Source organism: Aspergillus mulundensis, assembly GCF_003369625.1.
Source record: "Aspergillus mulundensis strain DSM 5745 chromosome Unknown scaffold_8, whole genome shotgun sequence".
Lineage (NCBI taxonomy): Eukaryota > Fungi > Ascomycota > Eurotiomycetes > Eurotiales > Aspergillaceae > Aspergillus > Aspergillus mulundensis.
The window spans coordinates 1014328-1037412 of NW_020797896.1; the positions used below are offsets into that span (position 1 = coordinate 1014328).

Consider the following 23085-nt stretch of genomic DNA (forward strand, 5'->3'; position numbering starts at 1 on the left):
CATACGCTTACTATTCCCCCGAGCCCTAAGCCTAGACAAGCCTGTCTACCCGCTAACCCTTAAACAACTGACCCGAATCCCAAAAATGTTGAAATAAGCCTCCAAATTGATCGAACTTTGCTACCCTGACCGTAGCCCTAACTCAGCGAGCAGAGACAGGAAGGCTACAGCCTTTCCGCAATCCGATGCCGATGCACCCAACTCCTCGCCCTCTTGCCGTACACATACATCGGTACAGTGAGCAACGTAACGCCGATCGTAATGCCACCAATGGTAAAGAACACATCTCTCACGCCCTGGCTATCAATCCAGCCATTCACATAGAACGTAAGTCCAAACGAGAAAAGGTTCTTGACAAAGTTCATCGTCGCGAACGCCTCGCTCGCCTTTTCTCGATGGCAGTCGACCACGTATGTCACGACACCAGTTGTTCCCAGCTGGACTCCTAGGTTGATGAGGCCCAGACACACGATTACGGGGATGGGCCAGGGATCGGTGTTGGCGAGAGATGCGCCCCAGGCGAAGAAGCCTGTTGCCGTGAAGAGGAGGTATGTTACCATGATTGGGAGGCGGAATTCGGGTTCTGGATGGTGTTAGTGGGGTTATTGCGCTGAAGATTAGGATGGAAAAAGTACCGAAGATTCCCTTGTTCATCTTCGACAGCCTGCTGGCGACGCCATCGACTAGGGGCCCTGCAACGACTGTGCCGATAAGAGATGCAACGAAAGAAGAGACGTTTGTAGCGCCGACTGCGCCAACGGAGAAATTGTACGGCGGTGCAGAGAAGATCTGCGAGATTGTGAGGGAGATGAGGACGAGCCAAGAGATGCATGTTGTGAAGAGGATGACGGCCCAGACGACGGCCGGTGAGGCGAGGAGGTAAACGGGGCGAATGAGGGTATTCCAGAAGGAGACGTGGTTGACGTAGCCGTTGTAGGGAAGTAGTTCGCGCATGTAGGGGATGCGTGGTTCGTCGGATGTTGATACCGGGACCGCGATCGTTTCACCTGTGGCTTCGAGGTGCTTGGTGCTTGTTTTGCCTTCGAGTGCACTCTGTGTAACTGTGTGTCAGAGGGCATTAGGGTTACGGTAGTGGGGGTTGCAAGCATACCAGGTCATGGCCAGTATCGATGTCCAGTGCACCTGTTCGTACGTACGCCGTTTCTGGCATCCAGAGGAAGACCATGATAAGAGTTAGGGCAAAAGCACCGCCCATGCCGTTGAGGCATACTTGGTAGTCACTATACTCAATGACGGCCCCAGCTGCCAAGGTTAGCCTGAACAGTCTAGAGTCGATGAAGATACATACCGATCGGAGTCGCAAGGTTGATGCCACCCAGCACACCAAGGTTGAAAATAGCTGTACGCAGACCACGTTCGTGAACAAACCAAACATCTGCTATTGAGGCTGGAACTAAGGCCTCGAACGGCCCCATGCAAAAACCACTGAGGACACGCGCTGCCACTAGCGATGCGAAGCTCTTGGCCGCGGCCCCCCAAAAGCATGCCACCATCATTCCGATTGTTGATATTAAGTAGACCGGACGTTTGCCATACTTCACCGCGACACAATTGAGAACCAGGCTCCCCACAGCAACAGCGGCGATTGTGCCACCCTGCACACCGGACACGAACGTATTAAGAGGGAGACCGAATTCCTTGGCCAGTGGGTCAAATGCCGCTCCTAGGAGAGGCCCGACGGCTGCACAAGAGGACGTTAGCATAAAGTGTGACGTGCAGGTCCAAATGCAATGACCTACCTCCTGTACAACCGCATCCCCAGCCGAAAGTAATGGTGAAGAGCTCCTTTTTCCAGCGCGGCCAGTTGTAGGGGTCATTTGGCGAGTCTGATGGTTGAGGGACGAGCACAATCTCGCCGGTCTTGTCATGTTTAAGGAGTGAAGGATCGATGCCGGTGTAGGCATTGTTGTTGCCGAGCTCGTTTAGGGGCGCAGTGCCCGGCACATTCTCGAGCTTGATATCTTCTAAGATTCCCAGAGGCATTTTGCGTTTGGAACAACAAGAGAACAGGGGAAGGCTCCAACTGGAGAAGATTCAGAATGACAGCTGGGGTGTGGAGGATAAAAGTAAGATCGGCGGGCCAGCTGGGCCAGGTCCTGGGTTGGGGCCGAGCTGGAGTCAGGGCTTCCCCAGACCTTTTTGGCGATTTGGCTCTCCCCGGCTAGCCCTGTCCAGCCATCGGTGACCACTGATACGCGGCCTCTATGTCAGACAGCTCGAGACGAGACAGGATTAGGAACTGCGGAGAAGAGAACCGGGGTTCCCGAATCCCCACGGGGTGGAGGTTTTCCGGGGTTGTGGGAGAAGCCAGAAACCAGCAAAACACAAGGTTTGCTTCATCTTCCATATTCCGAGCCTTCGCTTATCTCGACCAGGCGCGGATTTTGCAATCTGACTGCCATGACTGACTCGCAGCGCTCACAGGATGCGAAAACGTGCATTTGTACCCACCAGACCCAGAGTAAGCCCTCATCTCCCCGGACTACTGCAGATTCCCCCCCACAGACCCAGTCAGCCCGCGAAACAGAGACGAGATCATCAAAGCGGGCAAAGGAGTCAATCCAGCCAAAAGACGCGAACGTCTCCTCCACAAATCCTTGCTGCAAATCCGCTGAGTTAACCAGTCGTCAACCGCGCCAATTGCTGACCATCATCGATTCATCATCGTCAATCCTGAATCCTTCGGCCTCACCTCCAAATCGGGATTCCCCCATCCCACATTCTGCATAGTGAAGAGGGACCGGACAACTTCCGCGCTGGCCGCTGCACATAATATCATAGCTTAACAATTGGCATCCGACCAGTATCGAAACCACTCAAGACGCTGCAAGAATCAGTATCAGATCGATCACAATGTCTCCCAAGCGAAGCATCATCGTAACCGGTAAGTTCTCAGATACGAATTATCGTGCCCCAACTAACAATCGAACAGGCGGCGCCTCAGGTATTGGCCTAGGGATCACACGCCAATTCGCCCCGCAGCCAAACACCCACATCACAATCTTCGACATCAACGCCACAACAGGCGCGACCGTGCTCGAGCAGCTGCGCTCCGAGTTCCCCTCATCCAGCTTCAGCTTTGAGCGCGTCGACGTGTCCAGCTGGGAGAGTCAAGCTGCGGCTTTCGAGAACGTTATCGCGCATCAAGGTCGTGTGGACGTTGTATTTGCGAATGCGGGGATCACGGAGAGGGGGTCCCTCCTGCCGGAGAAGGATGGGAAGCTGACGAAGCCGGAGCTTGCGACGATTGATGTCAACTTCGTGGGTGTTTTGTATAGTAAGTCTACGTATGCGGGTTAATGAGTGTCGATGGGGCTGGGAAAGGGATGGCTAACGAATCCGCGAAGGCGTCAAACTTGCGCTCCATTATATCTCCAAGAACGAAGCCGTCCATGGCTCAAAGGGGAGCGTTATCTGCACTGCCTCGAATGCAGGCTTATATCCCTTCCCCATGGCGCCGTTATACTCGGCCACGAAGCACGCTGTTGTCGGACTGGTAAGATCACTTGCGAGGCCGCTGGAGAGGGAGCAGATCCAGATCAACGGGTTCGCGCCGGCAGTTATTGGTAGGTCCTCTCCGCTTGTTTCTTTAGTGTATAGATGCTGACTGGGTTAGAAACAAACATTGCACCGAGCTCAGATTTGTTCAAGACGATGATTCTGACTCCCATGTCGACCGCTCAACGGGCTGCTGAGCAGTTTGTGAGTGACCCTTCGCTTACGGGCAAGATTGCGGAGTTACACGGCGAGCATGTGACCTTTGCCGAGCCCCCTGCGTATGTGGACGAGGACACGGGCAAGAATATCGAGAACTTCTGGTCTCTTGGGTATGCCTAGAGTAATAGAATGGATAATAAGTAGATGTGTTGCTTCCAACGCCTGATAGCTCTCTATGTGACCCTCTATATATAGCAACCAAACACCAAGCGCTCCAAAGTAAAGACAGGAAACAAAGAGATAAACAACCATTACCATATCAATCATTCTCATCCTGTAGGAGGACCTTGAGCTTCTCCAACTTATCCTCACAGCGTACTTCCATCTTCATTATCACGTCGACGCTCTCCTTTTTGGTGATCAAGAGTTGCGATACGAGCCAGAAGTTGTAACCATTCTTGTAGAAGCCCATAGAGGCCCATTCGTGACTGCTCACCGTGTTGCGGAGGCCCAGCCAATGATCCCGCCATCGCATCAAAGCCATGCGAATAGGCATCAAAGTCGGGTCTTCTTGGGCAACAGCCTGGCGTTTCTTTCCGAAACTAGGCGTACCGAGCTGGCTAATTGTGGGATTATGGGTGAATCGCATGAGAGGAGCTAGGCAAGTCATGTGGGTATTGATGAAAGCATACAAAACTGAAGTCGTCAGAACACCTCCTTGAGAAAAAGCGGGTAAGAAGCATACCGTGAATTAAGACCCACATGTCTAGTGCTGTCAGGCTTGCAAGCGCACCTGGCAGAGGAGACGGAGAAGCGGTGTCATGCCCTCCGGCATCTTCGAATAAGGCGTCGAACGCATCACGAATGGTGATTCGTCGTGAGACTTGAAATTTCGGATCTGCAGATGGATGCACGGAGGCAAATACCGAGTCAAAACACGGAAATTCCCATCGTAGTTCAGTATGGGTGAGTCGGCACGGGTAATTCTGATAAAATGAAAAGGCGCAGTCGAGAGTAGATATAATGTTCATGGTACTGCCGGAGATCAGCTACATTGATCAAAGAGAGCCAGAGGGCCTACCGGATGCGGGACTCGTTTTGGATCCATATTTGTTCATCGATCCCATCTTCAGGTGTGTGGTGGGAACTGACGAGGCCTATTCGCCGTGCAATCTAGAGTTGTGTTAACTCTGTTAACATGTCGACACAGGCTATCATACCTTGATAAGCTCACTAAATCGATTCTCCATGGCACGACTGCCAGATACAGGCCCTCCCGCCCAGTACTGTGCCACCACCATCAGAAAGCCGGCCTGGAGATTCTGGAACTGAATCCAACCATGGGCTTCGCTTTCGGCATGTCGATTGCCGCAAATTGTTGCGGCCACTTCATACTCGCTAGAGTAAATGTCACTGGAAAAGACATAGAGCTCCGCAAAATCAAGGAGTCTCTTCGCCACATAGCGCTCTCGTTCATCCTTCGTGTACATTGCGCCCATGAAGACAACAGACGTGAGAAGGGGCAACGCAGCAGAATCAAGATTAAATGACGGAGCATGTAGGAATGTGCAGTTCGCATGCCAGTATTTGAAGTATAGACCAACGAATTTCTGAATGCGCGCTGTCGTCAGAAGAAAGGTCAGGCTTGTCGATATCTCCTCGTGTATTTTTGCATCGAGCGGCACCGACCACGCCCGTGACACGATTGCTTGTATCATGGCAGTTGCGTATGGTCTCTCAGGCTCGAATGGCTGCTGACTGGGGAATGTCAAGTTAGGGTCTTGATTAGAAGGAATGACGGGGTAGTCTATCATGCCCCCGGCGTATGGATCGGTCATTGACTTGTGCATTTCTCCGAATGGTCCGTTGAAAAAGTCGAGGAAAGAGTCTTGGAAGAAAGACAGACTATTGGGATCCAAGTCGACAAATGCTGGCGCAAACTCGGTAGTATCTTGTTTTGTATCGAAGGCGAGCATCGAGCTCTCCGCTTCCTCTTTCTGGTGATGATACTCAAGTCCGCGAGTCCGATCGCTGCGCGGTGGGAGGAGGAACTCCTCTGTGAAACTGTCTGTTCCCCCATTGAGGAGAAACTTGATAGACCCTCGTTCCGATGGTCGCTCATGCTCTTCTGGTCTAATAGAAGGTGTATCTGATACAGTCAGACCAAGTCCACATGACACATAATCAGACGTACCTGAACTAGCCCCCGGGCTGTCGGTTTGGTTCTTGCGTTCTTTGTTACATTCAAGGTTTCTCTTGACACAAGAGCCACATGGATTTTGTCCATCGCAGCGAAGTTTCATCGCTGTGCACTGCACGTGTCAGCTGGCTAATCTGCGATGAGGGGTTGAGGTTGAGTTACAGATTGACATGCATGTCGCCTTCGGCCTCGCTGACCCGTTTCTGGAATCTCCCGGTCGCCACGTTTTGCGCAGTCTGCGTAGTGATCGCGCAAATTATCGCTGGACTTGTCGTCAGCAAAGAAGGATTATCGCAAGAACCAACAAAACATACCACCGGGCGAACGACTCGCTGCAAAAAATACAAGAATACGGCTTCAGGCCAGAGTCTACCGGGATTCCCTGGTTAGTTTGCGCAAACAGCGAGATAAGCGGTAAGCCAGCCACATACGACGCAAGTGATGTCGTTTCAGATGATCGATGCGTGTGAAACCCCGCTGGCAAATGGTGCAGCAGAAATGCTTGGTCGGCTTCATGGCGAATGTTTGGGATGCATCGGGGAGGAGCTTGGGGGAGGAAATTCTGGGGTAACGAAGGGGCCTCGAGACTCGAGAGGGGAAGTTAATTAAGACTGAGATCTGGACGAGATCGAGTCTGGGCGGGAGGGGGAGAGAAGCTGCTCTCGGCCTGTCACAGTGGTGCTATCCACGAGTTCCATGGGCCTTTTGCCTTTCCCCGTGTCAGTGGCGTTTCCACGTCCTCGCCCGACTCGACGGAGACGGAAGAAATAGCCTCGTGCGAACAATGAGGCCCGTTGATTCTTATTCATCGGTGCGGTACTCTGTAATGCCCTGGTAATCTCGGGGAGCGGAGGCGGAGAGCTGGTGCGGAGAACGAGGTCCCGGTACCCGCGGGCTGGTAATTTACAAGTCATCAATTATGTAATCAATACACCGAGTGCCGGATCCAGCAAGGCACACGAGGCCTACCCTACCTTCCTTTTCTGTACTCCACTACCGCAAGTCGTCGATCTACGTCTTCTCCCACGTAGTGGATGCTTTGTTTGAGTATAGTGACGTTGACAAGTTGAGTTATCATAAAACAATCGCTCATAGCACAGCAGAAAATATACGCTCAGGGAACCGACCCGTTAGTCACCCCATTCGTCTCTCCGTTCAGCTCCTTCTCTGCAATCACAGACGTCGGGAAGTCAATTTGGTCATCATCCAGGTAATCCACACTGATAATCTTGTGCCTCTCATCTTCTGCCCAGCCGTCGCCAATCCAACCATTAGGGTTGTCGTTGACATAGTCATATGTATAGTCTTCCCACCTGGGGAAGGCAAGAGCTTTCATCGCGTGGAGAGAAGAACCTATTGCACGGTCAGTTGCTGTTATCCATTCCACAAAAGCTCAGAGCTCACCAGGCCACAGTGCTGTAACTCTGCCGTTCAGCGATCCGCCCTTATACCAACTGCGGCATTCCATTCCGAACACCGTTCGTGAGAAATACTGATCGCAGTGCTTGGTGAACCTTTCAACAGCGTCTCTCCGCACGCTCATTGCTCTGATATTATCTCGCTGCATCTTATCGAGGCAGTACGTGATGTAGTCGATTTCCTTCTCAATCAGGAGGAGCAAATTGCCCTCACCTAGCGCTGCGTTGGGACCCAGGCAGATGAAGTAGTTGGGGAACCCATCCACTGCGAGGGAAAGATAGTTCGCCGGTGTTGTTTCCCATCGCTTTGCCAGAGACACTCCATCCTTACCGAAAATGGGAAATCGTGGTGTGAAGGTGGTGTTGAACCCAGTGGCACAGACGACAACATCTGTTGGATGATGCTTTCCGTCTTCAGTGACTATGCCATCTTCGACGATCTTGACAATGGGATTCGAGATGACTTCGACCTTGTCGTCTGTTAAAGCCTCGAGGTATCCGGGTCCAGGAGTCAGTCGACGGCAAGCCGGCGCAAACGATGGCAGTAGGTCATTAATAAGCTCCGGCTTGTTCCTTAGCCGGCGCTTCATATTCTCTGTGAAAAAGGCTGTGGCCCCAACTTGCTCTGGCGAGCCAACAAGCGTGCAGCCATGGACGGACTGCAACTCGGTTTCGATTTCTGCTAATCGTCAATGACCGCCAAATTCACATTTGAAAAGCTCTCACCTTTGCGGAATTTCTGGTATACAGAGTGGTCCTTTTTGAATGTCTCGATCTCCTCTGGGGTGAATGAAACTGGCTAGTTGTCAGAAAATACCGATGAACATCAGGCTGGGTACTTACAGTTCTCAAGTTCCGAACTACGCTTGTCCACCTGCTCACGTGCAAAGGTAGGAGATAGCCATGTGCGGCCTCGAATATAGTGATCCAGGTGTGTCACTTTCGGCAGCATTCCAGGGACAATCTGGATACCACTTGACCCGTTTCCAATGACAGCAACCCTCTTGCCCTGTCCAAACGCTTAGTATTTGGGCATCGCAACAATCGAACACACTTACGCTGTAGTCATAGCTCTCGTCCCAGTTGGCGCTGTGCATGAGCTTTCCTTTGAAGTCGTGGAGGCCCGGAATACTGGGCCACTTCCACTCATTCAACGCCCCGCTGGCTGACACTACCACATCGCACACATCTTCAATGGTATCGCCACTGTCGATGTTTTTAACCTGATACCAATTAGCGTTGTACGAGCAGAACGCGGAAACAAACTCACCTGCAATGTCCACTTGCTTCGGGCATCATCCCATGTGGCGCTGACAACCTGGTGCTTGAACTTAATGTGCTTTTCGCAGCCGTACTTGTCCGACACATGCTTCCAGTATTTGTGAATTTCTGGCGCCGCAGCGTAAAACGTTGACCACTCCTTGTTCGGCTCGAAAGTGGCCTGGTAAGTGTGAGCAGGAATATCTGCAGTGCATCATTAATCTCAAGTCTCTCAAGCCTTGTTGGAGCTGTCCGGCCAGCTGGGCAACTCGCGACTCACCACATGCGCAGCCGGGATACCTGTTCTCGAGCCAGGTGCCTCCGACATCTGCGTTCTTCTCATAAACGCAAAGATCTAACTTGCCGATTCTCTGTCGGAGACGAATCGATGAGATGAGACCCGAAATTCCAGATCCAATGACCACAACCCTCATGGGACGGCATGCGTCAATAGAGCGCTCTTCCACAATCCAGGGTTCAGCAACTGCTGGCGCAGTCACTGGTGGCTTTGATATCTCGCCATTGGGCACATAATCGGTCTCTGTCTCGCCGTTAGGTAGCACAGTCACCACCTGCTCAACCTTAGGCTCAGAAGAACCGCGGCCAAAGACTCTTGATAAACGTTTCATGATGCTGAGTGTTGGCGATATGAACAAAGACGGACAAAACCTGACAGAACGGGTGTCCAACAGCAGGCGACCTATGTTAAATAAGAGGAAGCTAGGGAACCAGGGGACGTGGTGAGGTGGAAACGCTGACCGGACTCCCCCCCGAGATATAGGTACGCCAGGTCCGTTCCTCGGGGCCGAAAAAAATAACCAGACTAGCGTCTATCTCGACCAGCTAAAAATGCGGAGTCTCTATGCTTACGCCTACTTTATCTCCTCCCCGTCGCCTTCTGTAGACCTCCCCGAGGCAAGCCGGGTCTCGCCGTTATCTGTGAAAGGACCCAGAATCCACTGCTGCTATGCATGCGACGCTCCCATCCCTCAGATCGCACGTTTGGAAGGCTGGAAATCCGGAGTTGTGCTGAGGCGGTTGGGAAGGTGGATCCCCGGTTCCAGCAAGAAAGTCAGGAAATCCCCCCTTCGCCTCCATTGCGGGGAAACAAGAGCTTGGGCTCTGGAAGTCTGGAGCCTTGGATCATATACGGCTTCTATGACTGGCTGCTAGGGCTTACCGCGATGAGGGGTACGAGCAAACAACGTGCCATTTCCGCCGCCGTGCCACCAAGGTTTATTGCGCGGTTCTATTGGTACAGCAGGCGAGCACCTGCATCAACCTAGCTAGCTCATTTTCGCGAACGTCTGGGGTATCCTAGCCGCAGTACAACTTGAGGATTTTTTTTCTCATACTTTCAATACGACGGGGCGTAGGGAAGTTGAGGAACCGACACCCTGCAAAGCGGAATTGAGCCGCGCCCAGAGATCGGCCGGAGAAACCCCAGCATAAGCCTAACGCTCAGGGAGACGGATAACGTCCATGATGACTACGATGACAATCCCCCATCTGCAACATCTCCAATTTGATCCAAGAGAAGCTGGAACCAGGGCTAGGAGTATCATTGGTTCGTCATCACTGAGACGGTTACGGAGTGCTGGGGATAGTTTGATCGGAAATACCCCAATTCTTCAGTCCCCCATCCCCCAAACCAGCAAACGCGGGGTGTGAAATCCTTCTCGGAGAATTTATTTTGTGGTTACTGCCTGATTACTTGTCTTGGTATTCTTGCTCTTAAGAAGTTAAGAGATCTCTACGGACGGGATGGTATAAAACTGGCCAGCAAAGCTTGAAGTCCACCTTTTACTAGATCCTCTCTGATTGGCTAATATGTCTACGGAGTACTAGGCAGACCGACTCACCGAGGCCCCGGCTACGCAGACCCCGATCTTCGTTAGGTGTTGGATAGGTCCGGTGTCGGTCAGACACTGAAGTGAGAGCACAGTCCTCTAGTCCATCCCATATTCTGGCGCAAATCCACACCGACTACGGATACGTTCTCGAGGATTAGGAGCTCTGAATGACGATTTACCTATGCTACAGTTTCAACCAATAATCGAAGCCTAAATGACGGTGACGCGGGGTATATTGCTCCATTGGCCAAGTTACGCGTTGATTTCCCCCAGGTTTTCCCCATCCGGAAGCTCGAGCTCCTCCGGACTGCGGGTTATATCCGTATATCCGTATCAGTTACTCGAGTCGTTGAGCAACGAAGGGACCAACAGTAAGGACAACAGACCTAGATTCGATTTTCTTGCAGCTAGACTTCCACGACTGTTGAGCTGTACCCAGTGTCGAAATTGCGATCGGCCAGTAAGATACCGGGGTACCTATAGTAGGGGAAGTAATGGCCGGGGTTTCTGCATGTCCAGCTTATCGGATATAGATCGCGGACAGTCAGCAAGCATTGCAGAGTAGCAGCAGCAGTCCGTTCCTCGCTCTCTTAACGGGAGGAATACGAAGCTCATAGGCATGAGTATATCGGTTCTCGTTATACAGTCTGAAACTGCCGAGACATTCAATCATTTCTGTCTCGGCGGTACAGCTCCCTAACAAGACCGATTCCCTATCCCTGCAGGATTAGTATGAGAGACGGAAAATCTCTCCCCAAGCGAACGACCATGCCATTGTCCCCAGCCGGATATAAAGTGCTGTCAAAGCCGGGGAATGGAAATCTGGGAATCAGTCATCTCTTAATAATTCTCTGGACCAGGCACTGTGGGGATTGTCCGACCACGGCGATCCCCTATATCAAGCAGTCGTGAGTCGCACTTGACTGCTCTAACTCAGTTAGATACAGAGCAATCGCTTCTCGAAGGTCACCATCTCAATCAATTGCCGCCATGCCTGTCTTTACAGAGTTCTCCGCCTCCTCACGCGAGCTGCGCGTCCTCCCCTCGTTCGCGCCGCCTCTCCCCCGCCTTTCCCCGCCCTTCGCAAATCCTTCCCCTTCCACCACAACTACCTCTTCGCAACCCCAACAACCTCAGGAAGACAAATATGAAGTTGTCATTGTCGGCGCCGGCCCCGCCGGACTAATGCTAAACCTCCTCCTCGCACGCTACGGCCTCTCCGACTCGTCCCTCCTCTGCGTCGACGCGAAATCCAGCACCCTGCGCTCCGGCCAAGCAGACGGTCTACAACCACGTACACTTGAGGTCCTGAAATCGCTCGGCCTCGCGGACGAGATCCTTAACGATGGATGCCACATGGAGGAAGTTGCGTTCTGGAACCCCACCGGCAAGAAGGAAGGCGACGTGATTGAGCGGACGTCCATCGTGCCGGACGTCAGCGTGCCCGCGCGGTTCCAGCACGAGGTTACGATCCACCAGGGACGGATCGAGCGCATTCTGGAGACGGATCTTCTGCGGTACTCGAAGCGCGGCGTACAGCGGAATACGAGGTTGATTGACGTGAAGATTGACGAGGAAAGCGATGCGGAGTTCCCGATCATCGCGGAAATCGAGACTGAGCACCCTGAAAACGGGCAAAAGGAGAAGAAGATAATCCGCTCGAAGTATCTCGTCGGCGCAGACGGCGCGCACTCCAATGTTCGGCGGTGCATGGGGCTAAGCTTGGAAGGCGAATCGCTAGACCATATCTGGGGTGTCGTTGATCTTGTCGTTGATACCGATTTCCCTGATATCCGGCGCCGGACGGCGATCCATTCGCCTGCGGGCTCGGTCATGGTTATCCCGCGCGAGCGCATTGCGACGGGTGACTACCTGACGCGACTTTATGTGCAGGTTCCTGAGATTGAGATCGAGGCGGGCGATGATCACAAGGCAAAAGATGCTGCGAAGGCGCGCAGGGCGGGCGTTACACTTGAAAGTATCTTCCAGCACGCGGCGGAGGCATTTAAGCCGTATTACATCAGACCTAAGGAGGACGGGGCTGTGGATTGGTGGGCGGCGTATCAGATTGGGCAGCGTGTGTCTGGACAATTCACGGTTAAGGATTCCAAGGGGATTAATCGGGTATTCATTGCTGGTGATGCGTGCCATACGCATAGTCCTAAGGTATGCTCAGCACAAACTTCATCTCACACATCCGATACTGATACCATCGCAGGCTGGCCAAGGCATGAACGTCTCCATGATGGACTCCTACAATCTCGCCTGGAAACTCATCTACAGCATCCACGGCCTCACACCCGGCGAGCTGGCATCCGCAAAATCCGACCCCGTCCTCGACACCTACCACCTAGAGCGCCACACAATCGCCCAACAACTCATCGACTTCGACCGCGCCTTCTCATCCATGTTCTCCGGCAAGATTGGCTCGGAAGACGGGATCGGGCAGGCCCTGACCCACGAGCAATTCCTCGAAGTCTTCAGCACAGGCAACGGGTTCACGAGCGGATGTGGCATCGAGTACCCCGAGAACATCACGGTCGAGAAATTCAAGGATGACGCGAAGAGGAAGAACCCAATCACGGGCATCGACTACCTCAGCGGGATCCTGTGCCCCGGACGACGACTCCTCAATGTACGTGTTAAGCGCTTTGCCGATGGAAATCGAAGGGATTTACACGATGGTATGCACATTTTTATACTTATCTTACATAACCCCCTGAAATGTAGGTGGAAGCCGTTACTGACTAGACGTGGGCAGACTTCCTCTCAACCGGCCGCTTCCGCATCCTCGTCCTGACCTCCTCCGATCTCCTCAATCCGACTGGTATATCAGCAAAGACCCTATCCACACTCTCCGAAAACATAATCCCCTCATTCCCACACGGCACCATTGAACAAGTCGTCGTCCACCCGCGTCTTACCATCTCCAACAGCTCCAACGGCTCCAACGGTGCCAACGGTACCAACGGCACAAGCAAGGCGCACGCGTACCCCTACGACACATTCACATGGCGCGATCTCCCCGCCGCGCTGAAAGAGCGCTCGGAGATGCGCTTCTACAGCGGGATTGCCCTTGACGATATATACTCTATCTATGGCGTGAGTGAGAGCCATGGTGCAATTGCGGTGGTCAGGCCGGATGGGTATGTGGGTGTTGTTGCGGCGCTGGATGATGTGGTGACTGTTGAGGGGTATCTCGGGGGTTTGTTGAGGAGGGTTTAAGCTTGATAAATGGTTGAGAGGGTGGGAGGGTGGAAATTGATATGATATGTACATTTGGCATGCTGGGTCCCTTGTGCTGTGATAGGAACGGCTTTGTACGTATTCTACGCAGAGTGTTGATGGAGTCCTGGATACGGTACTTAAGAACATAAAGAGCTTTGATTATTGTATGGCATAAATGAAGCTATATATATAATCTATCATTCAAACAACATACATACGTATAGACGCTATCATATGTTTAAGTCTGCTTTACAAACGAATCTCATCCCGCCCTCATCCATTTCCATTGCTAGGTCATACCGCATTTAGAAACCTGCATCGAAAGCTCAATTAGCCGGACGTTCCATATCATCGGCAATTGAAGGCAGACAAGAATAAACTTACCCTTCTCCGTGTTTCCCTCGCCCATACTCTTGCTGCTACTGCTGCCACTCTGGATGGCACCAATGATCCCATCCATATACGGCGCGCCACTCCATTTCTGATGCGTGAGGACATCAACACCGAGCTCCTTCTCGCGGGCCTGGATGAGCCGGACATAAGCGAGCATGCCCTCGTCCTTGAAAGCGCGGGAGAGTTCCGCTGTGATGGTTGCGCCGCTGTGCAGGCCAGCGAGGGAGATGAGTTGAAGGACGAACCTGGGCTCGTCAGTTTGTGATCTTTGATTGAGATGGAAAAGGAAAAGAAAAAGGCTCACCCATGCTGCGCAAGGTCCCAAATAAAGGACTTGAGCGATGCCTCGTCGAAGCCCTGACCCATCCAATTGAAGGACGGGCTGAGGTTGTAGACGAGTTTCTTGCCGGGGTGAGTGGCTCGGACTTCGGCGGCGAGCTTTGCGGCCTTCTCGACGTTGGGGTCGCCGGTTTCGACCCAGAGGAGGTCGGCGTAGGGGCCGAATTCCTTTGCGCGCTTGGTTGCCGCGGGGAAGCCGGCGCGGTAGTGGTAGAAGCCTTCGCGGGTCCGGGGGATGTCGCAGGACCAGACGACGGGGGTCTTGGTGTAGTCGTTGGCTAGGTCGCGGCGGCGGGTGATGGATAGGTCGGGGTTCTCTTTGACGTGCTTCTTGTATGCGTCGCGTGCGGTCAGAGGGGCGCCTTCGGCCTCGAGGTGGGCGTCGACGGCTGTGGAGGTTAGTAGCGGATCTTGATTAGGGGAGGCTTGCGTACCCTCGTCGAATGTCACGAGCTTATGCTTCTTGACCCAGTTCAGTTCGAAGGCGTCGATCTCCGCGGGGGCAGCGCCCTCTCTCTCCATGGCCTGGAGAGTCTCTGCGAGGGGCTCCGACTCTTCGGTGACTCCCAGGATGAATTCGTGGTCGCGAACGTCGATAGCGCTGCTCAGCAGCTTGCCACTCTCGGAGTCCGTCCGAGCAATCACGAGATTCTCAACACCCATTAAGTCCCACTGGAACCTTGCCGCGACGAGTCGGTTGATGTGCTCTCCCATCGGCACCAGGACTTTACCCGCCAGATGGCCGCACTTCTTTCCACCGTGCATCTGGTCCTCAAAGTGGACAGCCGCCGCACCGTTCTCGGCGAAGAGCTTAGCCAGCTTCAGGACTGCTGTCAAGCCACCGTGCCTGAAAAGGTTAGCAGGGATACCCTAGGCACTTGCAACCACTCACCCCGTGTCACCGTCGGCAATGATCGGTCGCATATAGTCAACGTAGGGAGTAGACTTTCGCTGCTCCGGGGTCATCTTCCGCCGCGCATCCCAGTGCTTCCGATCGTGCAACTGCTGCGCCTTGAACAATCTCTGTACCTGATTCGGCACCGTGTTGTAGGGGTAGTCTCCGAAATCCGGCGAAACCTCGTTGGTCGTCGTCAGCACCGAGGAGCACGCCCAGCCTGAGATATACAGGACCTCCTGGTTAGGAGCCTGCTGTGTCATTTGCACGGGGTCAATGGCGCCCACTACGCGTACTCGATTAGCACATTCTACCTTCCCATGCAGACAGAAGACATACTCGTATGAACTGGCTTATTCTCCGCAGCTCTATCATTCAAAAGATTGAAAAGCTTCCTCGCCATCAACGAGCTCGGATACGTCTGCTGCAGCGACCCGCGCTTGCTAACAACATCGGCAGCGGAGTACGGCCGCTTGATCCCCTCATAGCGGGGAGAGCTCCACCACGCCTCGACATCCTTAATCTGTTGTTCATAGAGTGAATCCTCTGCGTCTCCCGCTTTCTCGGCGGTCGATAAGAGCTGGTATGAATCACTGGGCAGCGCGGAAGAAACGGGGGGCTGGACGGGAGGGAGCGATGACGGCGACATCCGCAGATAACCGCTTGTGAATGGGCGCAGGGCGAGGCGAGAGGGACCGCCAGCGGTCGCTGTGAGGGTGGACAGGCGTCGGGGGGTTCGACGGGGAATTGATCGTAGCATCGTTTGGTATAGTCGTTAAGTGTGGGAAATCGAGAGAAGGGAGAAGTGAAGCTCCAGGGAGGATGTTATGGATCGGCCGTTGCCCGCCCCCGACCTCGGTCCAAGCTGGGACTCCGGGGTTGCCGCACAACCGTTTCCCCGCGGCTTGCTTATGCACTGCTTAATGCTGCTGAGTCATTATTCCAGTGCATTCTACAAGAATATACTGCCGATTGGTTTGAAATCTCCGAGAATCGGTAGAATCAAGGACTTAGTCTGACCTAGGGTTTGTCGCCTGGTACTGGGAGGGCAGGGCAGGAAAGGTTATTGAAAATCGACATATCATCAAACAGCTCGTCTTTGCCTCTAATAACCACACCCAGTCACTATATACACCGTGCTAATTTACAACTCCTTGTGCAGCCTCTTCGCAGTCCGTATCCAACAAGCTTACCATCTCACAGCACCCCAGCCGGCTGTTCCTGCTGCTGAATCTCAACCAGGTTTCCATCCGGATCAGCAACCATCATCAGCAGAGGCAACCCAATGAGCCCCTGCGCCTCCATGAGGGCTTGCTTCGCAGCCTGATGCACGCCCGCATACTCTCCAATCCCAAACGCATTATTGACCGGCCCCGTAAACGTCTCAATCGCTTCCCCATACGGCTTAAGAATCTCAACACCCTGGCTGATCAAGTAATCTTGCGCCTTGACGATATCCGGAACAATAAGGCCGATGTGGCCGAAGGTATTTGTTCGATTCAGGGAGCCGAGCAGAGTATCGTCGGACACGTTGAACTGCACGATCTCAAGAAGTCCGGCGAGGTTGTTCTTTGCGAGATTTAGTTCTGCGCCCGTTTGGAATCCTGTTCCGTTTCGCCCGCCCTGGGAGTGGCCCATGTAGGTGATGGTGAACTCGGGGGTGAGTTGGACGTCGAAGATCTGGCGCATGCCGAGGATGTCGCCATAGAAGTGCTTGAGGGCGGGAAGGTTGGTGGTGAGCAGGCCGACGTGGTTGATGAAGTAGCCAACGGTCTCTGGGGGAGCTGGACCGTCTTCGCCGATTTGGAATAGATTGCCGAACTCGCTGTCGGGTTCTGGCTCGGTGCAGGCCGTTGTCCATTGGGCGGCCATTGAGAGGCCTAAGAGAAGCTTTATCGCAAGCATTTTGGGATTGTGAATTGCCAGTTTGGTGATGCAAGGATGTGTTTGTTCTGAGAAGAGTGTGCTTGACGCGCAGTTAGAATCATTCTCATCGGGGATATCCAGGGGTTTTTATAGCTGGTTTCTGTGGTAAGGCGTACTTCCTTCTCAGCCTTCAAGGCTCTGCAAGGCACGGTTTATGATCAATCCGCAGATTCCTCCAAAGCCCCAGAGTATAGAATCCTCAGAGCTTTGGAACAACCAAACCCGGCCAGGCCCAATGGCGGCTCAGCGGGCGCGATATTGAACCGGGATAGGGCTAGCTTCAGTGAGCTGGCACTTCAGCCCTACCAATCAGCTTATTCAAAGGAGGGAGTGTGTACCAAGACTCTTGGCAAGAGGCTCGTGTTCTGGAGAGATCCCCAATTCGGGAAGCATTCGACGCCAGATGGAGGCTGTGATTCCTTCGGCCCCCAAATTTCGATCTGTCAAGCTCTATCTTTCCCCCGGGTGTTGATCTTTCCCGTGAATGTTAGGAGCCAAGTTCAAGGCTAGGGCAAGGAGCTTTTCCGGCAATCATCTTAGCTTGTAGAGAGAACAGTGTCGGATGAAAATCAACCCGTTATATGTCATTCGATGAATTTGTCCATGATATCCGCGAGATTGACACTCAGGGAGGGTTTAGCAGCGATCTCCGTTCATAGCTATCGGTCATGCCAAATGATGGAGGATCGCTCTGTTCCTAGGGGAAAGTGACATTGGGGACCCAATATCCTGTACGATTACTCTGCAGGGAGCTAGCGATGTTACTTATGTTCAGAAAGCTGCTTCCGTTTGTTCTGGAGGTGAGTTTAGCACTCCGGGCACGGCACCACGGGTACCGCAAACCGGCAACAACCACTCAACATGTGGCTTGCCATTTGTGACCGATGTCAATAGCAATGCGGTTCGCTCTTTTGAACGCATTGACATGGGGGTGTTTCAGGGACTGAAAGAAGTCAGTACTCAGCAGAGCGTATTTGTCATTCTACCTCCATATACTAACGCACCGGACTTGCATTAACTTATCTGTCACCTTCTTGTCCGCTAGGCAATCTTGCTACTTGAGCGGATTGATATACCGAGCGCTAGCTGGAAGCAAGCTTGAGTGATTATAGCTGGCGGACAAGGTTGCAGCTCGTTAGGATACCCAGAGTCCGCATTCTAACAAGTTTCTGTCACAGGGGATAGCAATAGCTCCTTTGAAAACTCGATGGAAGAAGATGTGGCAAGTCAAACGAACCCAGAAATTGCATAGAAATGCATTAAAGAGAGGAAGAGCGCTCGGCGCAAGCCATGCATTGATCTTGACCCTACCCGATGAATGTTGTCGACCTCGGAGACGTGCTCAACGTTCCTTGCGTGAGTACACCGTACAATATGGGGAGCAAGCGCTGATCAGGTTGGAGTTCGTTGTGGCAGAGCACATTGATAGGTCGTTTATATTGGCGGGTCTCATCGGGATATTCGGATATTTCCTCGTCGGCCACTGGAGCCGATCTGCATATCATTCCTATGAATGAGCTTCATTCCTGGTGGCACTCCATTATTCGGAGGATATCCTGTTGCGTTCTGGACCAGGCGAGGTCAGGGGATCCTTAGGTATCGCCCAAAGTCCCCAACGGAAAGATGCCGGTCGACAGTCGCATATCGTTCCAATGTGATTCGCTTCGGGGCCGCCGAGGTCGACGAAAAGACGTGGAACACTCGCTCTTAGCTACCTCTTGCTCACCATCCAGGAAAGTTCCATTGCGGTCGTGCCCACTGACTTTAGTGGAGTCGATATCTCGTACTGGAATGCGGCGCAGGAACTCGAACTCGATTTTCAAGACACATTACTATAACAACACGTCAGCAGCTTGGTTGAAAGAAATTTAGACCGTTTGCCACGTCTAAAACTATGTGCATTAGGTCCGCGCCGCCGCGGATGCTATGCATGTCAACCAACACGCCCTTGCCGGATATATTCTCCAGTATCTGGGATCAATCGGCTTTCAGAATCCGGGGACACCGTCGACTGTAGCTGGATGCTCAAACGCTTAGGATTTGTTGACGTGGTTGACTCTCTCGCAAGGGGTGGAGGAGGCCCAAGAATGGAAGGAAGAAGTGGGCAAGAACGCGTCCAGGTTAGAGCCGATCTCTGGATCCATTGGGCCTTCGTTGGCCTTCCTGAGCCTCGAGAGTCGCTTAACCCCAAACCTTCCTCCACACCCGAGGTCACTTCAGACCAATTCCCTAAACGGGTTTCATGGGACACCCATCGGTGGTATCTTCCTCAATCTTACCGCGGTCATAGACATTACTGTCAAGACCATCGAAAGACCAATTGCCATAACAGGAATAACAATCACTTGCACTAGCCAAAGTATCTTCGCCGCCATCCCCAAGCATTCCTGAACCGACAAGCTACCCTCCACAATTTTCGGATTATGTCTCCTCCCAATAATGTCCTCGAGCTCACGAAATATGGAAGCAAAAATGGATCAGCAATGCCAGTGCGCAAGGCCCGCGCCGCGGACCCTATATTCCCGCCCTTGCCTGGAGCAAGAGGTCATTTATATAGAGCCAACATCAGACCCGGAGACTCAAAACACAAGGTCTGAAACAGTCTGGTCTTCTTTTGTGTGCCATATTTGCTTTCAAATCCCTGTCTTGCTCCCCTTGAAGACATCATGTGCGGAATCACGGCAATTCTCAGTCTCGACGGAGGGGCAAACTGCCCCAGGGTCGACATTAATATCGACCCCCAGGTATTGAACCATCAAATGGATGAGAGTCTGGAGCTAGTAAAGCACCGTGGCCCAGACGCAAGAGGCCAGTGGTTTAGCCATGACCACCGTGTGGGTAAGCGTCCCGGAGAATGCAACTGCGTCCACGGTCTCGGTCTGATTGTATACGCGAACTAGGTCTTGGTCATGCTCGATTCTCGATCATCGATCTCAGCCCTGCCGGCAACCAGCCTTTTCATGACGCCGAAGAAACCGTCCATGCGGTCGTCAACGGAGAACTTTACGATCATGAGAAGCATCGCGCGGAGCTCGCTGGCGAATACGACTTTACCAGCAGCAGTGATAGTGAGATTGTGATTGCTTTATACCGTCATTATGGCATCTCGTTCCTTTCCAAGTTACGGGGAGAATTCGCCCTCGTACTCTGGGATGCAAAGCGGAAGCTCTTCTTCGCCGCTCGGGATCGTTATGGTATAAAGTCGTTGTACTATACTATAGTCAACAACAAACTACTTGTGGCAACCGAGATGAAGTCATTCTTACCCTTTGGCTGGCAGCCAGAATGGTCTGTTGAGAACCTCCTTAGGAAGGGTTGGTTGTGGGACAGCAAGATGTATTTCAAAGGGGTACACCGGGTACGTCCAAGGTTTCCGCTCCTCTTCCATCTGCTCCTAACAACATGCTAGCTCGAACCGGGCCGATACTTGGTCAGCCGCAACTTTGAGTCGCCGGACGTGAGGACGTACTGGGATATGGAGTACCCAGACAAGGTAAGCTACTCTGAGTCTAGTCATAGAGCTCTAACTCACTAAGGACAGAGGACTTCTTGCCCTTGGACTGAAAAAGACATAGTCCTGAAGCTCCGAGAACTCTTGCTTGATTCGGTCAAGCTACGGCTTCGAGCCGACGTGGGAGTCGGAGTCTACCTCAGCGGCGGCCTAGACTCGTCTGCCATTGCAGGAATGACGAAGCACCTCATACAACAAGGTGAACTCTTAGGAAACGATGTCAGCGGTGACGTGTCGAAGATGAGCTGCTATACCATCCGGTTTGGCAAGGACAGCGGAGTGGACGAGTCAGGTAGGAACAATTGTCTCGATAGCCGGTTAATGCTGCAGAACCCCGGCTGAACGTACCTAGATGTAGCACAGAGGACGGCGGACTGGCTAGGGGTTGACCTACACCCAGTGACCATGAACGAAGAGGAGCTTGCCTCGCGGTTTGAGAATGCTGTTTGGTACACGGAGGCGCCTATCCCTGATGTCAATGGAATGGGCCGAGTTGCCGTGGGAGAATTGGCTCATTCCCACGGAAAGAAAGTCATTCTCACAGGTAAGCAGACACTACGTACCCTTCCATGGATCTTCTCCACTAACAGATCGAAACCAGGAGAGGGTTCAGACGAGCATTTCGGCGGCTACCCCGACATGCTCTCAAAGATGTTCCTCGAGCTAGATCTCTCCTGGCCTGCACCAGCCTTCGGAATGCCCGAAAGCTCAAAGCCATTCGAAGCAGGAAGGGAAGCCATCCCACCACCGGTAAACTCACCCGCCTCGACAAAGCGAATACTCAACAACTCCTCGGTATTCGCCCGCGTGAGCTCGTTCTACAATCTCCCATTCGCCGCATGGACAGCAAAGCACGCAATACCAGATCTTGATCTTGAAACCGCATTCGCAGAACACTTTGGAGCCCAAACCCTATCTCATATGGCTGAAAAATGGCACCCCCTGAACTCGGCAAGCTACCAATGGACCAAGTCTATCCTGGCAAACTACATCCTCCGCTACATTGGTGATGGCGCCGACATGGTCCATCAGATCGAATCAAGGCCTCCCTTCTTGGATCACCGCGTTACAGAGTTTGCCAACCAGATTCCCCCGAGTCTGAAAATCCGCTATGACCCGGTCAACAAAGTTTTATGTGAGAAGTACATTCTCCGCGAAGCCATGCGGCCGTTCATCACTGACGAGGTCCTGAATCGCACGAAGCGTGCGTACCTGGGTCCGTCGAACTACAGGGAAGGCGGACCGCTACACCAGGCCGTGACGAGGCTACTCACAGAAGAGAATGTCAAACAGCTAGGCTTCGTGGACTGGGATCAGCTACAGGAACACGTCGTCAAGGGCTTTCGTGACGGCGACCAGAGATGTTTCCGAAGCTCGCTCTTTGTGGCTCAGCTCGTCGTCTTGTCTCAACGATTCGGCGTCAGGCCGGCGACAGACACGAACTCGCCCCCTGTGTCAACCGAGACGCATAGAGCTCGTATCGGGTCCAACGGTGCTGCGCCCATGGTCCAAATTACAAGCCACCTATAGCACCCCATGAACTAGGCTTGGGATACAACTTTTATTCGAGGGACACGGACAAAACGCATGCTTTGAGATGCAAGCTGCGCTGGGCTACGCTGGGCCGTCTTACTTTTCGGCATCCCAGCAGCCCCAGTGACCATAGAGCTAGACGGGGCCAAGGCAATGTTTTCACAGCTGAGCAGGAGGTCGGCTGATACTGAGCTCGAGGCTTAAGCGTAGCATAGCAACCCAAGAATCGTCATGTCATACCCTCCCCTACCTATCCGTTCCGTCTCATCTGATCGCATCGCAGCTTGGGCACCCAGCCAGCCGCATCTCGTGCAACGTATTTCTAGCGTGTGACGGGTGGATAAGGCCAGCTTCCACTGCACCGCATATAATCTTATAGAAAGCCTGCGTTACCCTTGACGTAAACCCCAGTGGGAGGGGCGTGCGCATCCATCCACTCTGTGACAGTGTGGGGGGTGTAGGCTCTCCCTTCCCGCGTGGCGACAAGGAGATAGCTTCTGGTGCCGTAGGGGGCTGGAGAATTGGACGGGATGGTATCACTGAAAGCTAGATTGCGAGATTGTTGTGCTACCACTTCCAGTGATGGATGGAATCAAGGTTCAATTCCAGGATAGGCGGAGCCTGTTCAATAGGCTCTCGGGTAAAGTAATGCAAGGATGGGCATAATTGCCACCTGCAATAGGGGTTCGTTAAGTAGCAGTGCGGTAGAGGTACATGCTGACCTGTTCTGCCCGCCCGGAGTGGGTTGTTTGTCCACAAGTCTAAAGATAGCAGCAGAATAGAAGAGCCGGAGGAAAGTTAGCCTAGATGATTGTTATGTATGCAAGGCCTGTCGTTCCCCACCACTGAGG

At 52.9% G+C, this 23085-nt stretch overlaps 7 protein-coding genes across 7 annotated transcripts; 3 read left to right on the forward strand and 4 right to left on the reverse strand.

The window, feature by feature from the left end:
* Positions 1 to 164: 164 nt before the first annotated feature.
* Positions 165 to 2004, reverse strand: DSM5745_07725 (uncharacterized protein; the record flags this gene model as incomplete). The annotated part of the gene is made up of 5 exons (XM_026749741.1): positions 165 to 583; positions 636 to 1053; positions 1112 to 1263; positions 1310 to 1702; positions 1761 to 2004. The coding sequence occupies 5 exons, from the start codon at positions 2002 to 2004 to the stop codon at positions 165 to 167; spliced, it is 1626 nt and encodes a 541-aa protein (XP_026601773.1).
* Positions 2005 to 2874: 870 nt separating this feature from the next.
* DSM5745_07726 (putative short chain dehydrogenase/reductase) lies at positions 2875 to 3858 on the forward strand (the record flags this gene model as incomplete). The annotated part of the gene is made up of 4 exons (XM_026749742.1): positions 2875 to 2905; positions 2954 to 3298; positions 3369 to 3587; positions 3638 to 3858. 4 exons carry the CDS (start codon positions 2875 to 2877, stop codon positions 3856 to 3858), a joined length of 816 nt encoding a protein of 271 aa, XP_026601774.1.
* A 139-nt stretch (positions 3859 to 3997) lies between these two features.
* On the reverse strand, positions 3998 to 9185 carry DSM5745_07727 (uncharacterized protein; the record flags this gene model as incomplete). Its single annotated transcript, XM_026749743.1, has 16 exons — positions 3998 to 4374; positions 4424 to 4713; positions 4760 to 4851; positions 4899 to 5827; positions 5873 to 5983; positions 6076 to 6140; positions 6193 to 6210; positions 6310 to 6465; positions 6503 to 6773; positions 7100 to 7231; positions 7283 to 7975; positions 8023 to 8091; positions 8140 to 8305; positions 8355 to 8519; positions 8567 to 8760; positions 8837 to 9185. 16 exons carry the CDS (start codon positions 9183 to 9185, stop codon positions 3998 to 4000), a joined length of 4077 nt encoding a protein of 1358 aa, XP_026601775.1.
* A 2214-nt stretch (positions 9186 to 11399) lies between these two features.
* Positions 11400 to 13634, forward strand: DSM5745_07728 (putative phenol monooxygenase; the record flags this gene model as incomplete). Its single annotated transcript, XM_026749744.1, has 3 exons — positions 11400 to 12575; positions 12628 to 13093; positions 13171 to 13634. The coding sequence occupies 3 exons, from the start codon at positions 11400 to 11402 to the stop codon at positions 13632 to 13634; spliced, it is 2106 nt and encodes a 701-aa protein (XP_026601776.1).
* A 308-nt stretch (positions 13635 to 13942) lies between these two features.
* DSM5745_07729 (methylisocitrate lyase ICL2) lies at positions 13943 to 16024 on the reverse strand (the record flags this gene model as incomplete). Its single annotated transcript, XM_026749745.1, has 6 exons — positions 13943 to 13950; positions 14022 to 14275; positions 14335 to 14758; positions 14804 to 15216; positions 15262 to 15550; positions 15604 to 16024. 6 exons carry the CDS (start codon positions 16022 to 16024, stop codon positions 13943 to 13945), a joined length of 1809 nt encoding a protein of 602 aa, XP_026601777.1.
* A 437-nt stretch (positions 16025 to 16461) lies between these two features.
* On the reverse strand, positions 16462 to 17169 carry DSM5745_07730 (VOC family protein; the record flags this gene model as incomplete). Its single annotated transcript, XM_026749746.1, has 1 exon — positions 16462 to 17169. The coding sequence occupies one exon, from the start codon at positions 17167 to 17169 to the stop codon at positions 16462 to 16464; it is 708 nt and encodes a 235-aa protein (XP_026601778.1).
* Positions 17170 to 19856: 2687 nt separating this feature from the next.
* DSM5745_07731 (asparagine synthetase B family protein) lies at positions 19857 to 22231 on the forward strand (the record flags this gene model as incomplete). The annotated part of the gene is made up of 6 exons (XM_026749747.1): positions 19857 to 20028; positions 20091 to 20548; positions 20600 to 20683; positions 20732 to 20993; positions 21054 to 21245; positions 21303 to 22231. The coding sequence occupies 6 exons, from the start codon at positions 19857 to 19859 to the stop codon at positions 22229 to 22231; spliced, it is 2097 nt and encodes a 698-aa protein (XP_026601779.1).
* Between the last annotated feature and the right edge of the window lie 854 nt (positions 22232 to 23085).